The following is a 23,198-nucleotide window of genomic DNA, read 5'->3' as shown; positions in this document are numbered from 1 at the left end:
ACTTGGTTGGAGAAACGTAAAGATCTTAGACTGAATTTGATACAACTTTTTTCCCCACTAAGTCCTCAATAGCCACCTTCTTTATTAGTATGACAAGCACACAGCAACTCACCCCCCCATCTCTTTTAAACAGGAAAAAATTCAGTCTTATCCAGACTGCCTGGAAGTTCCTTTTCTAAACTGTCTCTGCTGTAAGCCTGTTGTGCATGATCACAAAGACCTTAAGTCCAGCTTTACCCTGACGCTAAGAGGGATAAATCATCAAACAAAAACAGCCATAAAGCACTTGCAGCCTGTGGTGCTGGTGGGGGCTCAGCAAGATGACAACTTTGCGTTGAATTTCCTATTTTATTTCCACATTACCTGCAACAGGAAAAAACTCAACCTCTCATTTCCTTCCTCCTACCCGCTTTCTGTTTAGTGTTTTGAGCGATTGGTATAAATTAGCTACAGTCAGGAGCCAGATTTTTCAATTTGCTCGTTTTCTAAAGGTCACGGGAAGAAAGACACAGAGCAAAGTCTCCTAGATAAAATGAGAAAATGACAGGGGTAAGGAGAGGAGAGTAACAGACATACATAGTTAGCAGAATTCCCAGGCAGCAAGAGGCATGATGCTTGGATGCCTACAGGAAGAAACCAGGGGCACACCACTGTCAAAAAGGAGATGGACCATGTCACGGGGTTCATACACAATTTTGGCAAGCCGATGCTTTCAGAATTAGGCTTGGAAATTCAATGGAAAAATTTAGTGAAACCTGTGCAACTTTTTTCCATAAATAAGCACCAGCTTCATAGGTATGTGCTATTATGTACAGCACGGTAATATTGCCAGAGGACATCTTTGCCAAGCCACGCTGCTTTGCCTGACTTTGAGAATGAAATGATCTGGAGTTCCCACTGGAGATACCAAGAAACATGGAAACCACTTGAAAACATAGACGGAATACAGCCACTTGCTAGAGTACCGCAAGAGGGGATTGTAGCTTGTTTCCAATGACCTGACCATAAAACCCCACTTCTAGAAAGAAAAGTTTTGAAAGAATTAGCAACAAGAAACAAGGCACCAGAAAAGGGAACTATTCCATTTACTTTAGTGTCAGCAAAGAGTCTCTCTCTACCATCCCATTTCAAACTGCCATATTCTCAGCCAAAGAGCAGTGCTCTCATGATGGGGAACAGCAGGAAACTTAGCTTGCTTTGGTCTGGGAGGTCAAAGATGCCAGGTCTTGAGGTAGATGTTTTGCTGGGAAGCACTGGGTTTGTAACACTGTCCAAAGAGCTTAGGGACACTGAACTGCCTGTAGCAGAAGACTACTGCCATACTTTGCAAGCTGGGCAGATGCACATGGCTTGCAAAACTGCAAACTATCAGCCACCGTCTTGGGCTGGAGAAGTGGGGGGCGAAAGTAAAATATGACTGACAATGCTTCTTGTTGTGGTTATCTGCTTGCTAGATGCGTGGCTCACCAGTCAGGTGCCCAACAGGTTAACAAGCGTCCTGCAGACACATGGCACAGCACCCCAATTAACCCCTGATGGCGGCATCTCCTGCCTGCTGCTGTGGCAACCACCCACCACCCACCTGCTCATCTGTCAGGTTCCTTTGGGATGCTCCTTGGGGAGCCAAGATGCTCACTCAACTCACTAAAGAAAAGTTTGCAAAGAAAAGGGGCCTTTAAAGACATTTCCTCCCCACCCTCAAAAGTCCCCAACAAAAACATACCTAGGTATCACACATGTGGTTTGTTCCATGGCAAAAGCAAAAGAAATTCACAAGCCCTTTGACACTAAAAATATATCCTTCCTCCTCCTCAGACTTCTCCTTTTACAGAAGCATTTCTCTTTCTGTGCCATTTCCCAGCCTGTTACACTTGTCTCTTTTACTAGCTCCCACCCTGGAGCCAGGCAAATGCCCTCTCAAAACCCAGAGCTCCTGACGATGCCATATGGGCTTTTAATGTCATGCCATTACAACCCGAGCCACAGCACCCACTTACAGACCATTCAGTGCTAACAGGTCATGCCCTGACTATTCCTCCATGCACGTTATTTATTTAGCATTCTTCTCTTCCTTCGATGCTTTATCGATTGCTGCTGCTTACTCCCGTGCACTCTGCTCGTCCATTCCCTGTGTTGGGAGGTCACACGCAGCAGTGGGGGAACGGAGGCTAGCACTACTTTCCGTTCCTGTTCCTGAAACACCAGACAGTCTTTCCCCTGTGGTGACATAAATATCCACACAGCAAACTTTATGATTGGAGTAGCTCCCTCAGATTAGCAAATGACAAAACCCAAGCCAACCAACCCCTCAAAACCCACACTTGATCTTTTTTTTCCTCCACTGCTAAATCAAAACCAGCAAAAGCCCAGAGAGATTTGAAATATATTTTGCCAAGAGGGGAGATGCACAAGTACACACATCTGATCTCATTTACCAGAATGGGTGAGCTCTTGTCCCACATGGCTCCTGTCTTTGCTGAACCTTTGTCTTCCCTTATCTCTGATAACAGACACCCTAGCATGTTTGGTGATAACAGATTACTTGGCAGCGCAAACTGCTCAATCCAGAGCATCGCAGCATTTTTCCCTACTCCTCTTCCTGAACCCCTTTTGTGGTTCCAGCTGACCAAAGGAGGGAAGGCAGTCGAACATCTCCTCAATTTACAAATGACAATAAATAGCATGTCAAGTCCTGCTATGCTGCAAAAAAGTAAAGGTGAAGGCACCTGACAAACCTGTAGACAGCTCACAGCGCAAAGTCTTCCCCTTCAGGCACTTTAGATAGCAAAACGACCAACCATGTGACAATCAAACCTTGATTAATTTTTTATCACCATCTTGATGGTCAATGTTTCCAGCTCATCTACAGATGGTTGTGCCTGCTACCTTGGCTGTACTTTGGAGACTGTCCTGGTTGTAGCTACAAGCTGGCATGAATAAAGACATGTCATGGTAGTTCTGCCTGCATATGAATTAGCAAAGACTGAATGAGCCCAGTAAACAGTGCTCCCATCACCTGGGTCCAGGGGAAAGCCGTCTTCCTCCACGCTGGCAGCATCAGGAGAAGACACTGAGCGTGAATTGTCTAGCAGTACTCCCCACTTACCCACTTGGGATCAGTCTTACAGCAGAAAATTAAAACCAGTCACACTGCTTCTCCTATGTCACAAAAAAATAGAGGAAGAGGCCATTAAAAAAAACCAACAAAAAAACCCCAGCATAACTGATTCTGAAAACAATGTTTTCCTCTGCTCTGAATGAGGAGTCAGCAGCTGTGATTGCATGTGTGCAAATTCCCCCAAAGTTTCCCTGAAACTTTCCATTACAGAGAGGCAACTGAGCTCTAGTAAAGTCAGCCATTAGTTTATGCTGATACTTGTTTATTTACTTCAATTAAGATATCTGTTAGATCTTATCACGGGTGACTGAATCACCCTCTCTACTACATATGTGTAGTTGACTTTCCCTGAAGGAACAGAGCATGGTCAGCAGTTCTACAGATCGCAAGTGCTCAGAAGTCATCTGGCTATAATGGGGCCTCTCCCTGCAGCGCTTTCCTCCCCTTTTTAGGTGGTTGCCTCAAGTGAAGAACAATGTTCTCGTGGGAGGACTGGGAACTGCCAACTGACAGGCTGTTTTCTTTAATGTACACGACAGCGTAGCTTTTATGCTATCTGCTTAGGTAATATAGAAAAAGATCGCTGCAAGAGATTGCATAGAGCCAGGTGAGAGACCAGTCAGATGCAGCTCTCCAGGAGTAGAGAGCATCTGCTAGATTCTAGACAGTGGCACCTGGAAGACTGGTCACGGGAAACAATTCCAGGAGGATAATGACCCTAGGAATTACTCTGGAAGACATGAACGGGCCTCACCATGAAATCACTGATGACAAAGTTACATTCAGCACGCAGTAGAGACTCACTGTTAAATCTTACTAACTACATCCTTGTATCACAGTAGACAGCTCTGCCCACAAATCAGAGACCACAGCATTACAGTGCAAAAACCATTCATATGCTTGCTGGTGACTCTGGAGGGAACTGTAAAATGAAGGAGAAAATCGATTCCTAACGGAGGCTTGTTCCTGTCATCTGGGAACCTGGACTAACCAGCGTTTTGGCCAGTTCCTTTACAGCCCTGGTACCAATTCATATATGGAAAAGCCAGGCAATCCTTCTGGACAAACATTTGCACAAGCTGTTCTTGCCTCTCCTTGTATCACTGGTCATATCTGTTACCACTCATAACATCTGTTGAAAAGCCATGAAAACAGCATTTAATCTGCAGGAGCCTTTGGTGGAAGCCAAGAGTGGGCAACTTAAATGAGATGTCCCCTCCCTCCTTGCCCTGCTCTAATGTGCACGCAAAGCTCATACATTAATTTTTCATCTGTCTCCCCAGCCACTGATTAAAAGGACACCTTATCCAATTCCCCCTCCTTTTCTATCTCCAGTGAAGTCCTATCTTTCCGTGCTTTGGCAGCTGTTTTTCTCCTCCTCCTTGCCCATTTGCCTGCTGTTGTCTTGCTAATTATTTTTACAAGGCTCAATAATTAATGCAATCTTTCCCATTTTTCATCTCCTTCCTACAGCACTGTCTGGCAAGCAAGGAACTCCACGAGCAGCTGTGCTCAGTTGGCTGCCCATCCGCCTCCCGCAGAGAAGAACCATTGCCAGAACAAGACTTTGCAACCTAATCCTCTGTTTACCTTGCCCTGGACTCTGCAATGATTATCCAGAGGAGCAGCTTTTGAAGGCACTTAGCAACATGTTAGCAAACCAAGGCTCTGATGTCACCCATAAAAATAGCATCTCAGGAACACCCATTTGTCTCACGCCTTGAACCAAAGTTATCTGTAGCCATCTAGCTCCATTCCTCCAAAATTTCTGCTTCTAGACAATTTATCGTTGACTCCCGCTGGCAGACAAGACAGCAACACAGCTATTTCAGATTAAAAATGATCTCCCATTCTGCAACAATCATACTGACTAGAACACAGGACTCCTTGCACCTCTCTCTAAAGCACATGGCATTGAACAAGAGCACAGATCGGATGCTGAAGTGAATGTGATACTGGTCCTATATGGTAGAGCAGCTCCCTCAACCCTACAAGTTATTCATCTACCAAAGATGAATTATGGATTTAACTTGAGTGAGTAGAGACTCGCTCACGTTAAGCGTGTGGGAGACCGGAAAAAATGTTTTCAAACAACATTGTTAACAAGTCCTGTTCGGGAGAGGACTCTGCTATAGGTTTGACTCAAGCAGGACACCTCATGGTACAGCTCCCTCATCCCGATGATATCCTGGGAATAGCTTTCTTCACATTTTGCCTTTTACTGGTCATCAGACAGACCATTTCCCCCTCTCAAAACAGAGGGGAGACAACATAGCAGTAAATACAGGACTTACACCGACAGCAGTGTTCCTAATGCAACTTCTTAATTTTCTACGAATGCTGTCAGGCATCCAAAAAAAACAGAAGTCACAGCTCTCAAGAATTTTCAGTTCTTTGCAAACGGTTAGCAATTTCTGTCTGGCTCACAGTTCGGGAATCACTTCTCTGAGCAATTCACTATCGTCCAGCCCTTGTACAAGCTGCCAGCTACCCAAGGTCATGGAAAGGTAGGGCAATTCATAACTGTTGCCCTTCAAACTAGATGCTTGCTCATTTCACATACTAAGCAAAACTGGACTGCGTGGTTTTTTTAAAGCATAAACTCCCAAATTCTGCAGGAATCAGCACTGGTGGTTCATCTTTTAGCATTATTCTGACACTGACTACATCTGACTGATTATCACAGGATGCCCAAGTACAGGACAAATCCTAGTTTTGTCCATTCAAGAGCAGCTGCGGAAGACAACTGGCAGTGAAAAATTAACGGACAGTTCCTCCGCAATCGCGCGGCACTGAGCAACGCGTTTCTGAGGAGCATACGTGTACCACAGCAACACCTCCTCAGAGAGCGACTTCTGCGGTATGCAACGGCAGGATTGCACCCGGAGAAATACATAAGCATGTAGTGCCTTTTCCAGAGCCTGCACCCAAACCTTTTGCAAGTGTCGCCAGAGGCTTCTTCCAGCCTACTAACCTCCACCCCCTGTCCTCCTTGCTGCTTGCAGCTTGTTGTTTCAAAGAGCAGTGGTGTGAAAAAACAGGAAGCCATGCAGAGAAGAGAGAGAATACAGATTGAGGCACGAAACTGCAGCAGCAACAGCTCCCCCAACACGCACCCCACCCCCTCTTCCCTTCCCACCCCCTTACCACAGGCCACGATCTCGGTGAGAAATGCTGTACTTGCTCTTGACGGGAAACTGGTTACGGAGTTGCATGGCCAGAGAGCCACTGAGGGAGGGGAAATCCAGCAGCACGAAGGGAAATGCATCTCACTCGACCCTGCTGGTCTTGGGGGTGGCAAAGGGGGGAGAGGTGGGAGTGCGGCTGATATTAAGAGAGCCAAGCTAAACCCAACAGGTATCTGAGCTTCCTGGGTACAGCAGAAGTTCCTGCTATACTTCACTGTCAAGTCCTAGCACACGCTGTCCACTCCTGTGCGGTGGAAAAGGCAGGACTGAGCGCGAAGAACTCCCATCACCACACTCGTGCTGATGGAGATGGCTGGGTGCGACCTCTGACCACGCAGCAGCCCTGCGTCTTGCAGCCAGGTTCTGGAAATGCTGCAGGAGCACGGCAGGCAGAGGGTCTGTTCCAGATCTCCGCAGGGTCTGCAGCCTCCCTGCCGTGCTCAGAGAGATGCCAAACTGACTGCAACCAGCAACTGCCCTCCGGTACAAAGAATAACGAACAAGGCACTTTGGGGAGAGGACAACAAACTGGAGAGGGTGCAGCACACCCAGAGCATCTGGGGGAATGGGAGCTGTACCTTACCTCCCTCCAGACAATGCACGAAGCATCATTTCCCATACATGCCCCTCTCAGAGCTCTCTTGGTGCTCTCGCTGGGAATTTGGATTGCTCCTTGCCTTCTCTTCTTCTGTGTTACTTATCCCCGGCTAAGGCAGCTGGCCTTTCCACAACCATTGTCAGCCACCACTTTAAGCACACTAGGTTCATGAAGTTCAACAAATTTTGCTACAATTCTTGTAGGCTAAAGAGGGATTTTTTGAAGGGGGAAACACAAGACTGAATTGTTGCCCATTTGTCCCCTCTGCAGTAAGCCGCTCATGGCTATTAGCTTGCTTTTTAAAGCACTGCTCTCTTTGCAGCTTGGATAGGGTATTCTTGGTCCCTTGTGCATAGGAAAAGTCCTACAGATAGACTAGCTTTGGGAGGTACCACAACACTAATTCCTGCCCTGAAGGTCCCAGAGTAAAAGGAACAAGTCAAAACAGACACTACTCCACAGGCAGCTCTGCATCCATTTTATGCTCTAAACTTTAAGGAAAAGTATGTAACCTCCTTAATCCCCAAGAATTCAGATTTGCAGCTTCAAATATCTACTGAGGACCATTCTACAGACTATCTGAACTTTATCTATAATCTGCTGCTTTTCAAATGCTCTTAACACCATTTTTATGCCCATACACAACCTATTAAAGAATAAGGATTCTGAGTCGCATCTATGTATTGAAGAGGGACAGTGGATCAGCTTGTCTACAGCTCTCAGCATTCATAGCTCTCCCAACTCACCCTCTGTTGGCAGCTTCTGACAGAAAGGTTTCTATTTTGCAGGAGTCTTCATTGCTCACAGCCTTATCTTGGGAGTCTTCTACATAAGGCTGAGAAATTAAAAGGGTGGAGATGAAGAAACAACAGTTAGGGGCAAAAACACTACTAGGGGACAGAAAGGCCAAGCAAACCACTGACAAACAAGCAAACACCCTGGCTTCCATTTCATATAAAGTATTTCCAACTTTATCTCTGCATGTAACCACATCTATGTTTATATCAACCAACTAACTGGATAAAACAAAAGGAAAAGAAGCCATGTCACAGGAATCCTGGTGGTGTTGAAAGCAAAGGGAAAAGCCAGACACAAAACACAGCTTGGCTAGTGCTTCTGGAGACCAGTGCTCAAAATTTAAAGTGAATGCAGGTGGGATAAGCATGCACAACCTTAGCCATGGTGGGCAACAGTTCACAATATGAAGCCACAAAATGACCTAGCACATCCCACAGTGAGTGACAGCTCAGGATCAGTTATAGGCCTTAACATGTTAAGATATCAACACGGCATCTCTCTACACTGTATTTAGCCTGGATTTTGTCAATTGGAAGTCTTTTTACATCTGTACTAATTCAGCACTGTGCACAGGTGAATTGTCCTTTTCTACTGTTAATAACACATAAAACCATTTTTTAAGTGCTAAAACCAAAAGGGGAAGGAGTGAAGACAGATGCATGGCAACACAATGGAAAAGAATTAAACAGTCTGATATCTACTGGTGGGAAAGGGGAATGTAATATTTCCTTAGTCATTTTCAAAGCCTCTGTATTGCTTGCAAAGGGATATGCTGTGCTGTAGTTTATTTATAAAACCTATAAGAATGTTGACCAAAGGCTATAACTTGAAGAAAAATAAGCAGACGTCAAGTTTTCTAAATGCAGTCACAAACCCAAGAGAAAGAGGCTTACCAATAAGACCCTCTGCTGTTAGAGGGATGCAAAACACAGGAGAGGCCCCAGTACTTCTGAGCTGCTAAAAAAGCCGTGCAGACCATGAACAATCCCCCTGGTTTAAACGCAGCCAACACTGCAGTTTTCTGTTCCAGCCACAGAAGTAAAGCGGGGAGCTGGGGGGGATGTGTGTCTAAGTGCCTGAATGAGACTGAGGGGGATTCCCAGCACCTCCCTTGGTTGGCAGAGCTAGCCAGCTAGTCTTCCTAGGCTCCTAGGTTTTTTTGTTTTGTCTTTTTAAATAACTGAAGAGAGATGCTCCTACAAGCAGGGATTCAGAGCAGGGCCTTCCTCTAAATGCTCTGAATCAATCTTTGGAAGAGACCATCTCTGCTGACAACTGAAGGAGCCTCTGGAGAAGGCAAACAGAAGAGATGATTAACTCTTCTGTGGCATTCACATAAAGGTATTTGTGTAAGAGACCTAACTACTTGGTATTGGGGCTGTGGCACATTATCCAAACCTGCTCAAGAAAAGGACAAAGCAGGTGCAACAAGGAGCATGAGAGAAAGGAGAGCAAAGCCCCTTACAGTGTGGTCTGCAATCCAAATACTTGGACTACAGATAGTTCAGCCGCGTGCATCCCTACTATCCTTACAATAAATTCCACCTACATCTGATCAGACCTGCCCATAGGCCCCATCACCTTAAGGAAAATTAATCAAGCCCAGCATGATGGGGGATGCTGCTGGGAGGGGGCGAGCAGGAGAAACCACTGCAGGTGAAAAAGGCAGTTGAACTCATCTTCCCACCTCCACTTGCAGACTCCTAGAATCTCCCGTTAACATTGCTCCAACGTGTATTTATTGTTTCATTTCCAGAGGGGATGGAGATGCAGAGGTCTTTCCCTAAAGACCCAGTTCAGCCTCATTAATAGCCACCCCTAACGCTGGTGTGCTGGCACGAACGCCCCACCTAGTGGCAATCGCAAAATGGAAAAGCTGTGGAACCAAGAAAGTGCTGGCAAATACATCACTCTTACCAATTTAAACAGGCTGCTAAAAGTAATGAAGGGCCAACACGACACATGAACCCACCGGAGAGAGAAGACAAAGCTCTTGACTCTTCCATATGTCCTCAAAAGCTTGACACACTTGCATATCTTTTAAGAGATGAAAATGAAGAGCTGAACCAACATAAAACTCCTGCATCTATAATTACCTTGTATAATTTGACAACATTATTAGCATTTCTTGATGCACAGAATTTCTGTGACTATTTGTTCACAATGTTCATCTTAAAACAGGGTTTAACTGGAAACTTGAGACTACTGTCTCATGCTTTGCCTGATACACTGTATTCTGTTTCACAGCCTTTACTGCCTACAAGACATTCAGCACTTCATGCACCACATACAACTTTTCATCCTTTGCACACAGGCACTAACACACCACTGAATTTAGTGTTGCCTGCCCTAGGATTCCACAGCAGAGCTACTGTGCAACCAGAGCCTCACAGATGCCATATTCTTCAGAAACCTACCATATGAACAGAGCTCTTGCTATGTATTTGTAATTATATAAAGCTTGAAATGTCATTTCTAGTGTCTCTACTGTAGTTGTTGAATAAAACAGAGGCTTATGTACCGACCACAGTTTCCTTTTCTAGACACTCAACATTTTTTGGATAGAAATGCCAGAGGACTGAATGCTGTAGCTGTGAAGACTATTACACAGAAGTTTGCTGGTAAACTACAGTTATAATTAAATACATTCAGAAGAGTCAAACACAAGAACTGCTTCAGGAAGTCCTGAAGACTTTACAAAAAAACCTACAAAACAAAAATATGCCACCCCCAAACACTGACAACACCTCCCTCCCCCAACCCCTTTAACAGCCACATTTAATTGGGAAGATCATTTACTTACTCAGAGAATCATACACAAAGATGAAGGATAAGACAATCTTTGAAGGATTTCAGACATACAAAAGAACTTTCAGGTACTAAATCAGCAAAGACGGGATTACAAATAAATGAGCTGTTCCCAAATTTAAGTGCAACTGTAGAAGTACAAACTGAAACACTTTTAAATGCTTGATATTCAAAATCCTGAGACTATCACGTGTCCAGAACCCAAATTCATTAGTTTTGAAAACCTTGGACCAGATGTAGCTAATAATTTCCACTGTGCTCATCATCTCTTGTGTGAGAATGGATACCTCAGACACTAGAGTCACCAAGTCATCTGAAAGTTAAAACAGGAAATAACAACCACCAAAAAAAAAAAAGCCACAAATAACAACAATAAAGTCCACTTTTGAGTATGACACATCTATTTCTTGTTACATGCAGGAGTACATGAGCCGGACAAGACGCACAGTAAAGTGCTCGCTTAGTTGTCAGCTGCTGTAAATAGTTGTAAATATAAACCATATTTTTGTTCTGCCTACCTCAGCTGGGTCCTGGCCCAGAACTGAAGCCTCTAGCTGCTACCACAACACACATGAAGTAGAAAACAGCAACGAATGCTTCTGTCTGAACCCACGCAAAGCCAAAGCTGAGTGCCTCATGAGCCATGGGCACACAGCCTTCCAGAAAACCACCTGGACCGTTTTCTTTGGCCTACAAAATTCACTTCATACGCTCCTTATAATCTCTTATTTTCAAGGGGAATAACGAGGCAGGAGTGATCTTTACTTAAGGGCACATAAAAGTAGCCTTATCCATGCATTTGGTGGGAGTACACACAAAAGAGCACCCACAACAGGGAAGGCAGAGAGCTCCCCTCACGCAACCCAGCGTGAGGGTGCCAAGTCATAAAATAGGCCATTATGGAAGTAAGAAATTGCCATCGCTTACCCCAGTCAATCCCCTGCCAGGCAACTGCTGGGCTCACAGGCAGCTTTGCTCCAAAAGCAATCCCTGGTCCAGGTCTGGTTTCCACACAGAGGTACACACCTTGCAAAAACCAAGGGCTAGCAGGGACGCTCAGGCAAGCGGGGGTCCCTGGTGCAAGGAGATCTTCTCAGCCCCACCACAACTCACCGAGACCAGCAGTGTCTGCAAAGAAGCTTCTGGGTCTCATTAGCACAGACAAGCTGCAGCTGCACGTGCTCGAGCAAGCTGAGGGGAGGGCACTGACCCCTCCCAGCTGACCGTGGACCTTTGGGTAACATGAGGTTACCTGAGAAAAATAATTAACTGGCTCTTCAGAAACTGCAGCAGCTGTTGCCCCTCTCCAAGAGAGAGCATTCCACAAAACACAAAAAACAAAAACCCCAAAAAACAGAGAAGCCTTCTCAAAAAGCCCCGGCTTTGCAGCCTGCACTGGGCATAAATTGCGGCCTTCCCTGCTTTCACACAGGAGGACACAATTAGCACAATTAAGGTGACCCAGACAGGGATGCAGACACCCTGCTGAGAGCCTGCAGCCCACAGGTGACACAAAACCAGTAAGAAGCACCCAGAGCAGCACACAGAAATCCTTATGCACATAACCAACCTCCTGTGCCGCTTGTCACCTCCCTAAAGTAACAGGGATGGACTAAGTACAACTCTTGGCAAAAACAAGGCAAGTTGAGACTAGGAAGGAAAACTATAAGTGTTTGGCTTAAACTGAGCCTGGGGAAGGGGGCCAAAAGGCATTTTGCTAATTTTATGATTGTTTATGCTTTTTTTTTTCCCCCAGTACTTAAATCAGTGACCAGAAGTTGTACTAACTGGCAGTGAATCCAATTAAGTAAAAATTCCCCAAGTCAAGACTGGTTTGCCCGCAACAGGCTACCCCCGTTGGGAACACAACCCACCCCAGGGTTTCTAAGGAGACCCCGTGCACTGGAGGTTTACTGGGGAAACAGAAAATCAGGGAATCCCGTTCTTCGTGGGGATGGGGTGTGATGGAGCCTGCGAGTGAGGGTGCCTGTCCCAGTGGCACTACAGCCAAGGCCATAAAGAAAACCCCGAGCAAGTCTCCTCCAAGACTTGATTTCTTTCTCTGGAGATCCATGTATGAAAGTGCACACCCCCACAAAAAAGCAGACACTTTCACTCTTCACAAGTTATCTACACAATCGAGTAGAAAGAAGACATTAACAGGGTCCAGGTCCATCTTACTAACACACACTGGCTACACCACACTCTGAAAGCAGGACGGCACAATTAGTTTACACACAAGCAATTAGTTTATGCCTGAAGGCATGAGTCCATGCATGAGCTAAAAGTTCACTTGTAAGTACACAACCAGTTCGTGCATGAGGGCAAAGTTAGTTTATGCATGAGCGAACAATTATTTAATACGTGGGCAAAAAATTACTAAATGCATGAGTGCACAATAAATTTCACGTGTGACTGTGGACATTTACACATTATCTACAATGCAATAGGAAGAAGAAATATCAAAAGAAGAAATACTGGGTCTATTTGTACTAATACCAACCATACCATGCCCTGAAGACAATTCTATTTGAACCAAAACGATTACCCAGGAAAATGGATTTGTTCTTCGTATGCACACCTCCATTCATTATTTTAGAATAAAATGGGAGTCCTTTAGAAGAAAGCAGTTATTACTCTTTCAGGCTGCGAAGCCTAAGGTCTGTTTTACAGAAAAGACAAACATCAGCTGGAACATCATCAGATTCAATAACCTGCATATGGTGCTTAGCTGATAAAACAACCTGTGAGAAGCATACACAAAGTCAGACTTTCTGAAACTCTTCCTAATTCTGCGTACAGTGGAATTAAGGGGAGTGCAGAGGTCAAGCTTAATACGCCAAATTCAGCAGCTGTAGTTTTCACATACATGTATTGTTCACATATGCTCTAAACCACAGCAGGGACTTAAAAACTTTGCCAAAACAGAACAGAACCATATGTTATTTAAAACAAAAACCCAAGGAGAATTTGTTTCCATTACATACAGACTTACCATCAGCTTCAAAATGCAACAATTTTTATGTAATTGCATTCCACTTTGGGCACTGAACTGATTTTATAACTAAAGTGCAAAGACAGTTTTTCAAAGTATAGCAAGTGGTTTAGCATTCAAGATTATCAGGAGCTACATGAAAAATGAGACAAAAGGAAAACAAAAACCAACCTGAAAAATCATAAAACTGCAGTATCTTTAATATGTTGGCATCACGTAAGAACAACTGTAAAGTTGTTGCCCCAGCTAAATCTAACAGTATTTCCAGCACTGTTTGTATCATATTGCTAAAATTTAAAGATGAGATTTAGAATCGGTTTGTAAGTATAGGAAAGTAAAAAATAACAACTATAAAAGTGGATTTAAGTTGCACCTTCTTTCAAGGATCATCAAGAAAGCATCAAAATAATTTAAGTACTTTCTGAAGCCACAACTTTTTGGAAGTACTATTTATTAAACAAGTCATAAAATATAACACACAACAAGCGCTGCTCTTCACATAACAGCATTTGAACTTTTCTCTCCCTTGAAACACAGTTTTATTAGAAGCATATTTTCTCTCTGAACCCTTATTCTGAGGGAAAAGCATAGAAACTACTCCCTCTGAAATTAAAAGGGGAAAAGACCTTACGCAGTAATTATAGCATCATCTGTTAGAAACATGTTAACAATGAACATAGTAATTATAGCATCATCATTTATAAGAGACCTGTTAACAATGAACATATGTAAACATATATAACAAGCAACAGTATAAAATAACTCTTCACTGTATGAAAAACCCCATATAGATTCACTTTAAATACAAACCCACAAGATTCCCAGTATTACTCCAAAGATCTTTGGGGTTTCTGTTTCAGTTTTTCGCTGGTCCCCCCCCCCCCGATGGAAAAATGCATATATTGCTTTTCCATAAACCTTGAAAGAAAAGCTCCAAAAGGAGTTTTAAGGACACTTGAAAAAATAATTTCCCTGCACGAGCCGGGTTTCGCTTTTGCAAGGACTAGCATCTACACGACAGATTCGAGAAGACACAAGATACCGATTTAGCTCCGCAGCCCCCCCTTCAGCCCTGCCTGGAGGTTCAAACACCGAAATCACAGCCTCACCCCCCCTAATCCCCCAAAATCACAACCTCCCCCCGCAATCCAAACGGATAAAGCAGTGCAGAAGCACAATTCAAGCTCCTCACAGCACGGAGAAACAAGGTGGCACGTCTCAGTCACAGCAACGGGAACTTCTCCGAGCAATCCTCCTCCAGGCACTTGAATAGCTGAGCATTTATTTTAAGCCCCTTTCTCAAGCCGGGATGCAGAAACACACCCGAACCCCTCAACCAGCCGACACAACCTCTGCTCAAGCAGATCAGCCCCCGTCCTGCAGCACCGCATCTCACGTCGGGGGCTGTATTTAAAGGAGGAGGGCACCTTCCCCCCCCAGGTCGCTCCTTATCCCCAAATCCAGCTCCGCCGGGCGCAGGACAGCCCTCGCCCCGGCGCCGCCGGCCAGCGGCCAAGCGGGCAGCCCCTGCGGCAGCCCCAGGATGGCGGGGGGGGCCCAACCGGCCACCTCACCGCAGCGGCACCCCCGGGGCAACGGCAGAGCCAGCGCCGCGCAGGGACCGTGCGGGCAAGCGGCGGGAGGCGGCGGCGGCGGCGGCGGGGCCAGCCAGGGAACGGCGGCGGCAGGAGGAGGAGGCGGCGGCGGCGTTGGGGGGGCGGTTTGTCGTCGCGGCCGTCGTCGTCGTCGGTAGTCCCCCCCCGGGAACATGTCGTGGAAGGCGGGATCGAGCACCCAGTCTCCGCCGCGGCGGGGAGCGGCGGGGGGAGCGTGGCGGCGGGGGAGGCGGCGGAAGCAGGGGTTGAGGCTGAGGTTGTGGCGGACGCTGTTCTGCCAGCCCTTGGGACCGCCGCGGTAGTAGGGGAAGCGCCCGGCGATGTAGGCGTAGATACCGCTGAGGGGAAGCCGCTGCTCGGGGCTGGCCCGGATGGCCATGGCGATCAGAGCCACGTAGGAGTAAGGCGGTTTTTGGAGCGGTTCCACCGCAGTCCCCCGGCTCTCCGCCGCCGGCTCGCCGGGGTCCGCCTCCCCCATGGCTCCGCGCTCCCCCGGCCCCGCCGCCGCTCTAAAACCCTCTGCCCGCCTCGTCGTCCCCCCCCCCGCCCCGGGGTGTTTGGGGTCGCGGGAGGGTCGGGACGGCGGTTTAGGTTCGCAAACCCAAATAACGAGGAGAGGGGGAAAGACGGAGCCGGGATGCCCGCCCGGCCCGGCTTGGGGGGGGGGGGAGAGTGGGCCCGCCGGCTCCGGAGGGCGAGGGCATCCCCCGGCAAAGTACCTGCGGGAGGACCAGCGGAACGTATCGCTTCTTACCGTTTCGGTGAGGTGAGGGGCTCAGCTGCACGCCTAATTAATTACAGATGCAAATGCATCCGGCACTCGGGCACCACGGACCATCACCGTCCCCCGCAGCGGGTACCCGGGCACCACGGACCATCACCGTCCCCCCCAGCGGGTACCCGGGCACCACGGACCATCACCGTCCCCCGCAGCGGGTACCCGGGCACCACGGACCATCACCGTCCCCCCCCAGCGGGTACCCGGGCACCACGGACCATCACCGTCCCCCCCCAGCGGGTACCCGGGCACCACGGACCATCACCGTCCCCCCCAGCGGGTACCCGGGCACCACGGACCATCACCGTCCCTCCCCACGGGTACCCCGGCATCACGGCCGCAGAGGGGAAATGTGTGTGAGCAGATCCTCGGCTGGTACCGAGGGGGAACCGTGTTGCCGCGGTCTTGGTTTTTATCAGCGTCGCGTTGGTGTGAGCGCTACGGCTCACCCCGTGCTTCACCATACATCCGTATGTAAAGAGCCATCGGTGGCACGATGCCAGTAATTTAATTAAAACACACGGCCTCCTTTGAAAAGTCTGTCTTTGATCACCCTTAATTAATTAAAAAAAAAAAAACAAAACCAAAACCCAAAGCCCAACAACAACCCTTAATTAGAAAAAAATCACAACTCACTAGTCTGGAAGGAATCGGTTCCTTTTTTCCGAAAGTTGGACAGAGCTAAGAAACAGAAGGAAAACATCGATGACTATCAGGCTGTTGTTCTCAGTTTACAAAAACTACTGACAGTAGCTTGACAGTGGTGGGTCAAACAATGCTATCATGTCTCATATTTTAAAAATACTGTACAGGTCTTTGAATAGAAAACTTTCAGTGGGCTGGATGGAAATATTTAAATTATTAAGCATGAAGCATCCCTACTGGTTGTAACAAATCTGCCAACAGCAGAAGGAAGCTCTTTGATGGAGCCCAGGAAGACTCACCTGTATGACCACAGTTTAGATCTCCTGCCAGTAATGGAAAAGCAAGTAAACAGACCACTGTTGAAAATAAAAACAGATTGCAGAACCAAACAGGTCTCTAACACTGAAAAAAGAGGGGGGGAAAGGAAGAGTGTCTGAGAAGTGCATCCCTTCCTGCATAGCAATGCATAGAACTTCTCTCCAGGTATTTAAAGACAAGACAGAAGACATTGCCAGGTCTTAAAACAAATCAGTGATACAGTAAATCGGCAGTTCAGAAACTCTCTAAGACTTGATCTTGGAGTTTTAGAAAGCAGGCACTCTTTATTGCAGCGCTGGGTGCACGCTCCACCTATCGTGCACACCGTCAGGCCTAATTGTGCAGGTTAAGTACATGTATTCATTAGTTTTCTGGGAAACTATTAGCATATGCAAATGTCCTTTCCTAAAGAATGCTCGTTAGTCCCTAAAAAAATGCTTGTTAGTGCTCTTATTATCTAAGTTTTCATTAGTGATGTAAAACCATATGGCTAGTTTAAGCTAAATTATCTACAAGGACGAGAACAAAGGCAGGAGTTCTTATCTTTTCCAGCCCTATCTATCAGGCAAGGCCTCTGCTTGTGCCTTCTCAGCAAGTTCGTAAATTCATCAAACATTTAATTAAGTTTTGTTATTGCTCATGGCTCCCTCTTGCTCATTCTCATTTTCTTGATCTTTCAACCTTTACTGTATCATCATCAGCACATTTTAATAAAGTAAAACATAAGTCATAAAAGTATAAATGGAGGAAAACTACAGCCTTTGAAGCCTGTGCTTAGAAAGCCGATGTCTAAAAGCTTATGCCACCTGTCTCTTAATCTACATTACATTAAAAACATAAAGGTCATAAAATAACGCATAAAACCAAAATCTCAGAGAGACTCTCAGTCCCCATCTCACAGAGGAAAAAATCCCTTAAGTGCCAAATGAACACAAATCGTAAGGTGTGCATATAACTGGACCACTCTTGACACTGTGACTGTGCTTATCTTGGGACAAATTCTGGGGCTTCACCAAACATCCCTTACATGTGCTCAGTCCTTATCCATATAAATAATCCTCTTGGCTTTCTTGCCAACATGCGCACATTTGGAAGATGACTGGGTCAAGATCAAAGCACCTGCATTCAGTACCTCCCTTACACCCCCCTCTTCCCTGCCTACCAAATTACTGAAAATCCAGACAAAACAAAATAGTGCTGGTGCTACCATGCGACCCTGCAGCCATCAGCTGAGGTCAGGGTTCTAAGGAAACAGGTCTGTAAACGACAGTCCCTGCCCTACAGGAGGTCAAGACAGGAAGGTCCCTGCAGCTGCATCCAGGGAGAAGTTCAGAACATCAGTTAATGGCAGGAGGTGGCTTCCCTTTTAATTGATGGAAAGCCTTCAGAGCATAACAATGGACTTCTTCCATTTCCAAATCAAGGTCACGAGCTTCTCCTTGCTTCGGGGAAGCTCACAAAGCTTTGTGCTTTCTCTTAGCTCTTGCTAGCTTTAGAAGAGTGAAGAGATCAAAGTTGATTTAACCACACACAAGCACAAATACTGTCTCCCTCTCCCCGCAAAATATTCAGCTCCCCTAGAAACAAACACACTAAGGTGAAAACTTAAACATTTTTTTATTTTTTAAAGAAAAATATTCCTCTTCAAACACAAAGCATGAACTAAAAACCTCTGAGGAACAGCTGCTCCTCCCTCGGAGGGCATTTAACTAAACTGTACAGTGTTAGAGCTCCCCAAACAAGTATTACACACATGACATACAGTATTTCTTTCACAGGAAATAAGGTTTAGGACTCAAAATTGTCCTCCTCGCCCTCTCTAGATACCTACTCCATCCAGAAGTACTCTGTGCCTTACTCCCACCACAGGACACAGCGATGATAACTTCTTGATGCAACGTATATTTTTAAAAAAGGAAAAAAAGTATTGGCCAAATTGGCCATTTCTAGCCTTCTAACAAATGTCTGTGAGAGAGATTAAGACCATAGTTATTTCCAGGAATGGTGCTTGGAAGAAAAAATATAGCAGCATCCACAGGCAACACAAGCCGTTGATTCCAGCTGCCCTGTTTTAAGGAACCCAGTCAGTTCAGCAGTGTTTTACAGATGTTCCCATCACCCAAGAAGGAGGAGTGGGAATAAAACATTCACAGGCCACATTGGTTGCTTGAGCAGACAGCCTAAAATTCAGTGAATCTGGCGTACGTATGCCAGCAATGAGGTTTTTTTCCACATTGCCACAGTGACCAATTTCATGCCTAATATTTTATGTAAAAAGATATGACGACCTTCAGAAATCAGCAGCTCATTCTACCAATTCTCTATCCCATCAAAGAGATATGTGCATAATATTTGTCACATGTGCATAATATTTGTCACATGTGCATAATATTTGTCACATGTGCATAATATTTGTCACATGTGCATAATATTTGTCACATCTGCCAAACTACCCAGACTGCGGAACTGGAACCAGACTCTAGAATCCAAATTCTTCCTAATTCGGAACAGCAAAATCATTGGAAGTCTCTGTAACGTCTCAGAACGTGCCTAACAAGCCCATATCCAAAGAAAAAGTACCTGGGCATCTTCAGGGGAAGGTAGGTAATGGAAAAGGTCCGGAAATGGAGCTCATTTATATCCCAACCTGATCATTTAATTGTTGGTATTATTAAGTAACACTCAAATCCTTATCAGACCATTTTGTAAAGAACTTTTCCATTCCATACACCCCAACAGCTTTTACAGTAGGAACAATATTAGAAAAATAAAATCTCACCCCTGGACAACACTGTATGAAGATTAACATCATCAGTCACAAAGGTTTTTACAGGGGGACCAGATAATCTTTTGTTTCCTCCAAACCAGCTTCATATAGAAAACAGCAGCAAGATAGACACAGTATCTAAGAGCTAGATTAAGGCCAACAATATAAAGACAAACATGGGCTCAGATCTTTTGAAATGAAGAAACCCTCCAAATGTTTTTATACATATGCATGCACACGCACACACATACACACGTATACTCGTGTGTACTATTCAAGCGAAGGCTTCACAACCGTGAAAGCACCACTGGAGAGTGTTCTAGCACCAGAATGAAAAAGTTGGTTGTCTTCCCTCTTCAGCAATAAAATCCAAAGTCTTTATATTGCTTTGGACAAGGTCACCAAATACCCTTCCAAGAACAGTTTCAGTGAGCAGATTCAGAAGTGCAGTGTGACACGTTAAAGTGTTCCTGTTCTGGAATACGGACAAGAAGAGGCGTGTGGAGAGGCTGCAGCTCCTTGGTTGCTGGAAAGGAGGAGAAAATCTGTATTGCAATCTGGTAGAGACAGAGACCAACTTGGACTCCAGGTGAGCACGATGGTAAAACTCAGCGCAGACTGGGAGGTGAAAGTGGAAAGTTTGCATACATGAAGTCACAGTGCACATCTGTTGGCATAATAAAGACAAGCAAACCCACAGTACTCTCTGGCAGGCTTGTCTCTGCATAGGAGGCCCCCGGGTATGCTGGAAGTCAGGACAAGGATCCATGAATGGGATGTCACACACTGCACCAGGACACCATCAAACTCAAACAGCAGAGGTCTAAATAGAAGTTTGTAAGTTGGTCTGCTAGCATCTTGCCTATACACATGCTCAAGTGAGCCTGCGGAAGTCTATAAAAGGGACAAAAATCTCTTAACAGCAAGGTTATGGGTCCGGTTTGGCTACAAGTAACAATTCATGCAAGTTACAAAAGAATTCATCATCAACCTGCAGCACATCTTTCTGCTGCAGGTCTCTATCCTGGACCTAGGCCTCAGTATAGGAGGTGCTGGCTGTGCAGCCCTTTGCCAACACTCTAAAGATGCTGAGAGAGATGCAGAATCAGGAATGACATCTCCACAGTCTCTCAGATCAGGACGTGTGGGCAGAGGTCTACTCTCTGCCTCTAAGATGCAGAGCAGGTGATGAGCAGGCCTTGCTAACAAGGGAGGATGGGGAGCAGTGGCTGGAAGCGGGCTGCCGAAACAATGCAGGAAGAAATGGAAGAGACAAAGAGAGACTTAATTTTTTTAGTGCTTGAATCACCAGCAGTAAAGTCCCATTTAATCTGTCATATAGCATGCTGATTAGGGCCTGCCTATCGCTCACTTGATGTACTAAGTGAGGCTGCGGTAGGAACTCAATTAAAACGTGCAAGAAAAAACAATGAAGTGAAAGGAAGGGTGATCATCACTCCAAGGTGTGAATTTCAGGTTCAGAGCAGAGAATTACCAGCAGAGATACACTTTGTTTCTGTGCACATGCAAGACTATGACAGAGGGAACAGCAGCAGAACTGAAAGGGAGGAAAAGACACAGTAAGTGTAACACTGTAAGTCAAGATGCAAACACAGGACAATGGGGTGAGGGAGAGGAAAGAGAAAAGAAGTTTGAGGTAAAGGAGCCCAAAGGAAAAGACAACAGAAAAAAAAAATCTTGATAGTGTCAGTCCTGCTTCAGGAAATACATAGCTAATGTCAGTTGGCTCTCTTTTTACCAGGTCCCCTTGACACGTTGGTAAATTTTCTCTCTGCACTTGGGATTTAAGAATCAAAATATAAAGATCAATATTTTTTTTTCCCTAAAATGAACTACATGATTTTGAATATTCAGCACAATACTCTAAATGGCCCCTGAATTCAAAGCAATGCTGAAGATTTACCCAAAAGCAGAAGTGCCCACATTATAAACTGATTTTGAAAATCTAGGGCTACTTTCTTTGGGTTAGAAAAGAAGAATCTATCCAGAAGGCTGAACTGTCCAGAAGCAGGTTTGGCATTTCTCGCCAAGAGCACCTTGGCATTTAACTAAGTAAGAAATCTCTTAAATGGTTACTTAGCAAATCCCAGTATCAAATTGAGATGTCAGGTTTTTGGATAAATGTATACAATCACACAGCTCCTCACCTATCTTCTAATAGAATAGATTTGTGCGTCTTACAGCAAGAACAAGCTATGCCACTTGCTGCTTCACTGGAAACACCAGCAGTCAGAGTTGTGAGCTGAAGCCCTTTGACTGTGGGGCAAATCACAGAGGGATCCTTTCTTATTACAGAATTAACTGTAACAAAATTAATGCCTCCTGGGTAAAGCAAAGCACAGGCTTCCTCCTTCTAAAGCAAACCACAAGAGGATGTTGTCTGGGGTTTGTGCATACCTACAGCAACAGCGCTGGCTGGAGTTATGTACAGACAGCAGTTTCTGAGAACCAGCATGACCAGAATGGCAGCTGGTGAAAGTGGCCTCAGGGCACAGCCCAGGTGGAAGCACACAGACATATAAGATGCAAGAATATGACAGAGCAGCCAAGGTCACCCATGTGCTTAGGCAAGCTTAAGGCAACTAAAGAAAATTCACTGATAATTTAGAGGAGAGTGCCAAAGGGAAGAGATAAGAGGAACCACTGGGCAAAGAGGCTGGGAATGCTGTTACAGTAGCCAAAGCCCAGCACCAGCTACTAAGCCATCCCTCTTCTCCAGCTCCTTTGTTCTAATTCTCTTCATTTTACCAGCACCACCAACACGAGGTTAATATGTCAGAAAGAAGAGCTGGGGATAGGTTCCTAAAAACGTAGCTTACACATTTTCAGGCTTGTGTCTCAGGTCAGTTCCTTTGAAAGAAAGCACATGGGCCATTTGACTGGCCTCTTGCTTTGAACTGGAGCTTTTGGGGAATTCTGCCTGCCACCTCCAGGGACAATCCTGTGATATCTTCTACCTGGAAGTGATGGCAGCAGCTACCTGGGTTCCTTGTCATGACAGTTGAGCATACAGTAGTTTTTTAAAGAACAGCATGCACCAATGGCACGGCCATTAGACATGAAGCCGTGGTTGAATTCTTCTCGTCTCCTCAGAAGCAGGTGGAACCAGAAAGAACAGGAGTGTTGGCACAAATCAGCGCAGGCTCCGGTAGACATAGGCTGATGTGAAGACAGCATTGAGAGTCAGACTCACGGCTAGCAGACCTCGGAGAGCGGAGTTACCAAAATGACCTTAGTAGAAGAGGACAACACAAAGGAAAAAAGGGAATAGTAGAAAGAGATATTAAGGAATTGATGAGATAAATAACAGTGAACATGCATTGTGCTCTTTCTCTCTCTCTGCCCAGCATTTTCACCATAAGCAGAAATTGCTGAAAAACTTTTCCTATCAGAAAAGATTCCACTGCTCTCTCTGGTTCTATTTATATATTCTATATATTCTCTCTATTCCTATTCTATATATTCATCTCATCGCTCTTCTCAACACCTGCATCCCCATCCCTTTCCTTCAGTCTCAGTTTAGCACTCTGTCAGTATTTGTCAGACAG

The 23,198-nt window shown here is 45.5% G+C and overlaps 2 protein-coding genes across 6 annotated transcripts in view; both read right to left on the bottom strand.

Annotated features, from left to right (window-relative positions):
• Positions 1-13,716: 13,716 nt before the first annotated feature.
• Positions 13,717-15,643, bottom strand: LOC142031564 (uncharacterized). The gene is given in 2 exon segments (XM_075029209.1): positions 13,717-14,941; positions 14,943-15,643. Coding segments are annotated over 2 exon segments (807 nt in total). The 5' UTR covers positions 15,600-15,643; the 3' UTR covers positions 13,717-14,791.
• Positions 15,644-18,460: 2,817 nt separating this feature from the next.
• TMEM201 (transmembrane protein 201) overlaps positions 18,461-23,198 on the bottom strand; it is a 34,877-nt gene continuing 30,139 nt past the window's right edge. For all 5 annotated transcript variants that reach the window (XM_075027328.1, XM_075027329.1, XM_075027326.1 and 2 more), the window contains one exon: positions 18,461-22,881. In XM_075027328.1, the coding sequence (XP_074883429.1) occupies positions 22,784-22,881 (98 nt within the window). In that variant the 3' untranslated portion in view covers positions 18,461-22,783. The remainder of the gene's footprint in view (positions 22,882-23,198) is intronic.

This window comes from Buteo buteo, chromosome 5, assembly GCF_964188355.1.
Source record: "Buteo buteo chromosome 5, bButBut1.hap1.1, whole genome shotgun sequence".
Taxonomy (NCBI): domain Eukaryota; kingdom Metazoa; phylum Chordata; class Aves; order Accipitriformes; family Accipitridae; genus Buteo; species Buteo buteo.
The sequence above is the reverse complement of the archived record's forward strand: the minus strand, read 5'-3'. Positions and strand labels throughout refer to the sequence as shown.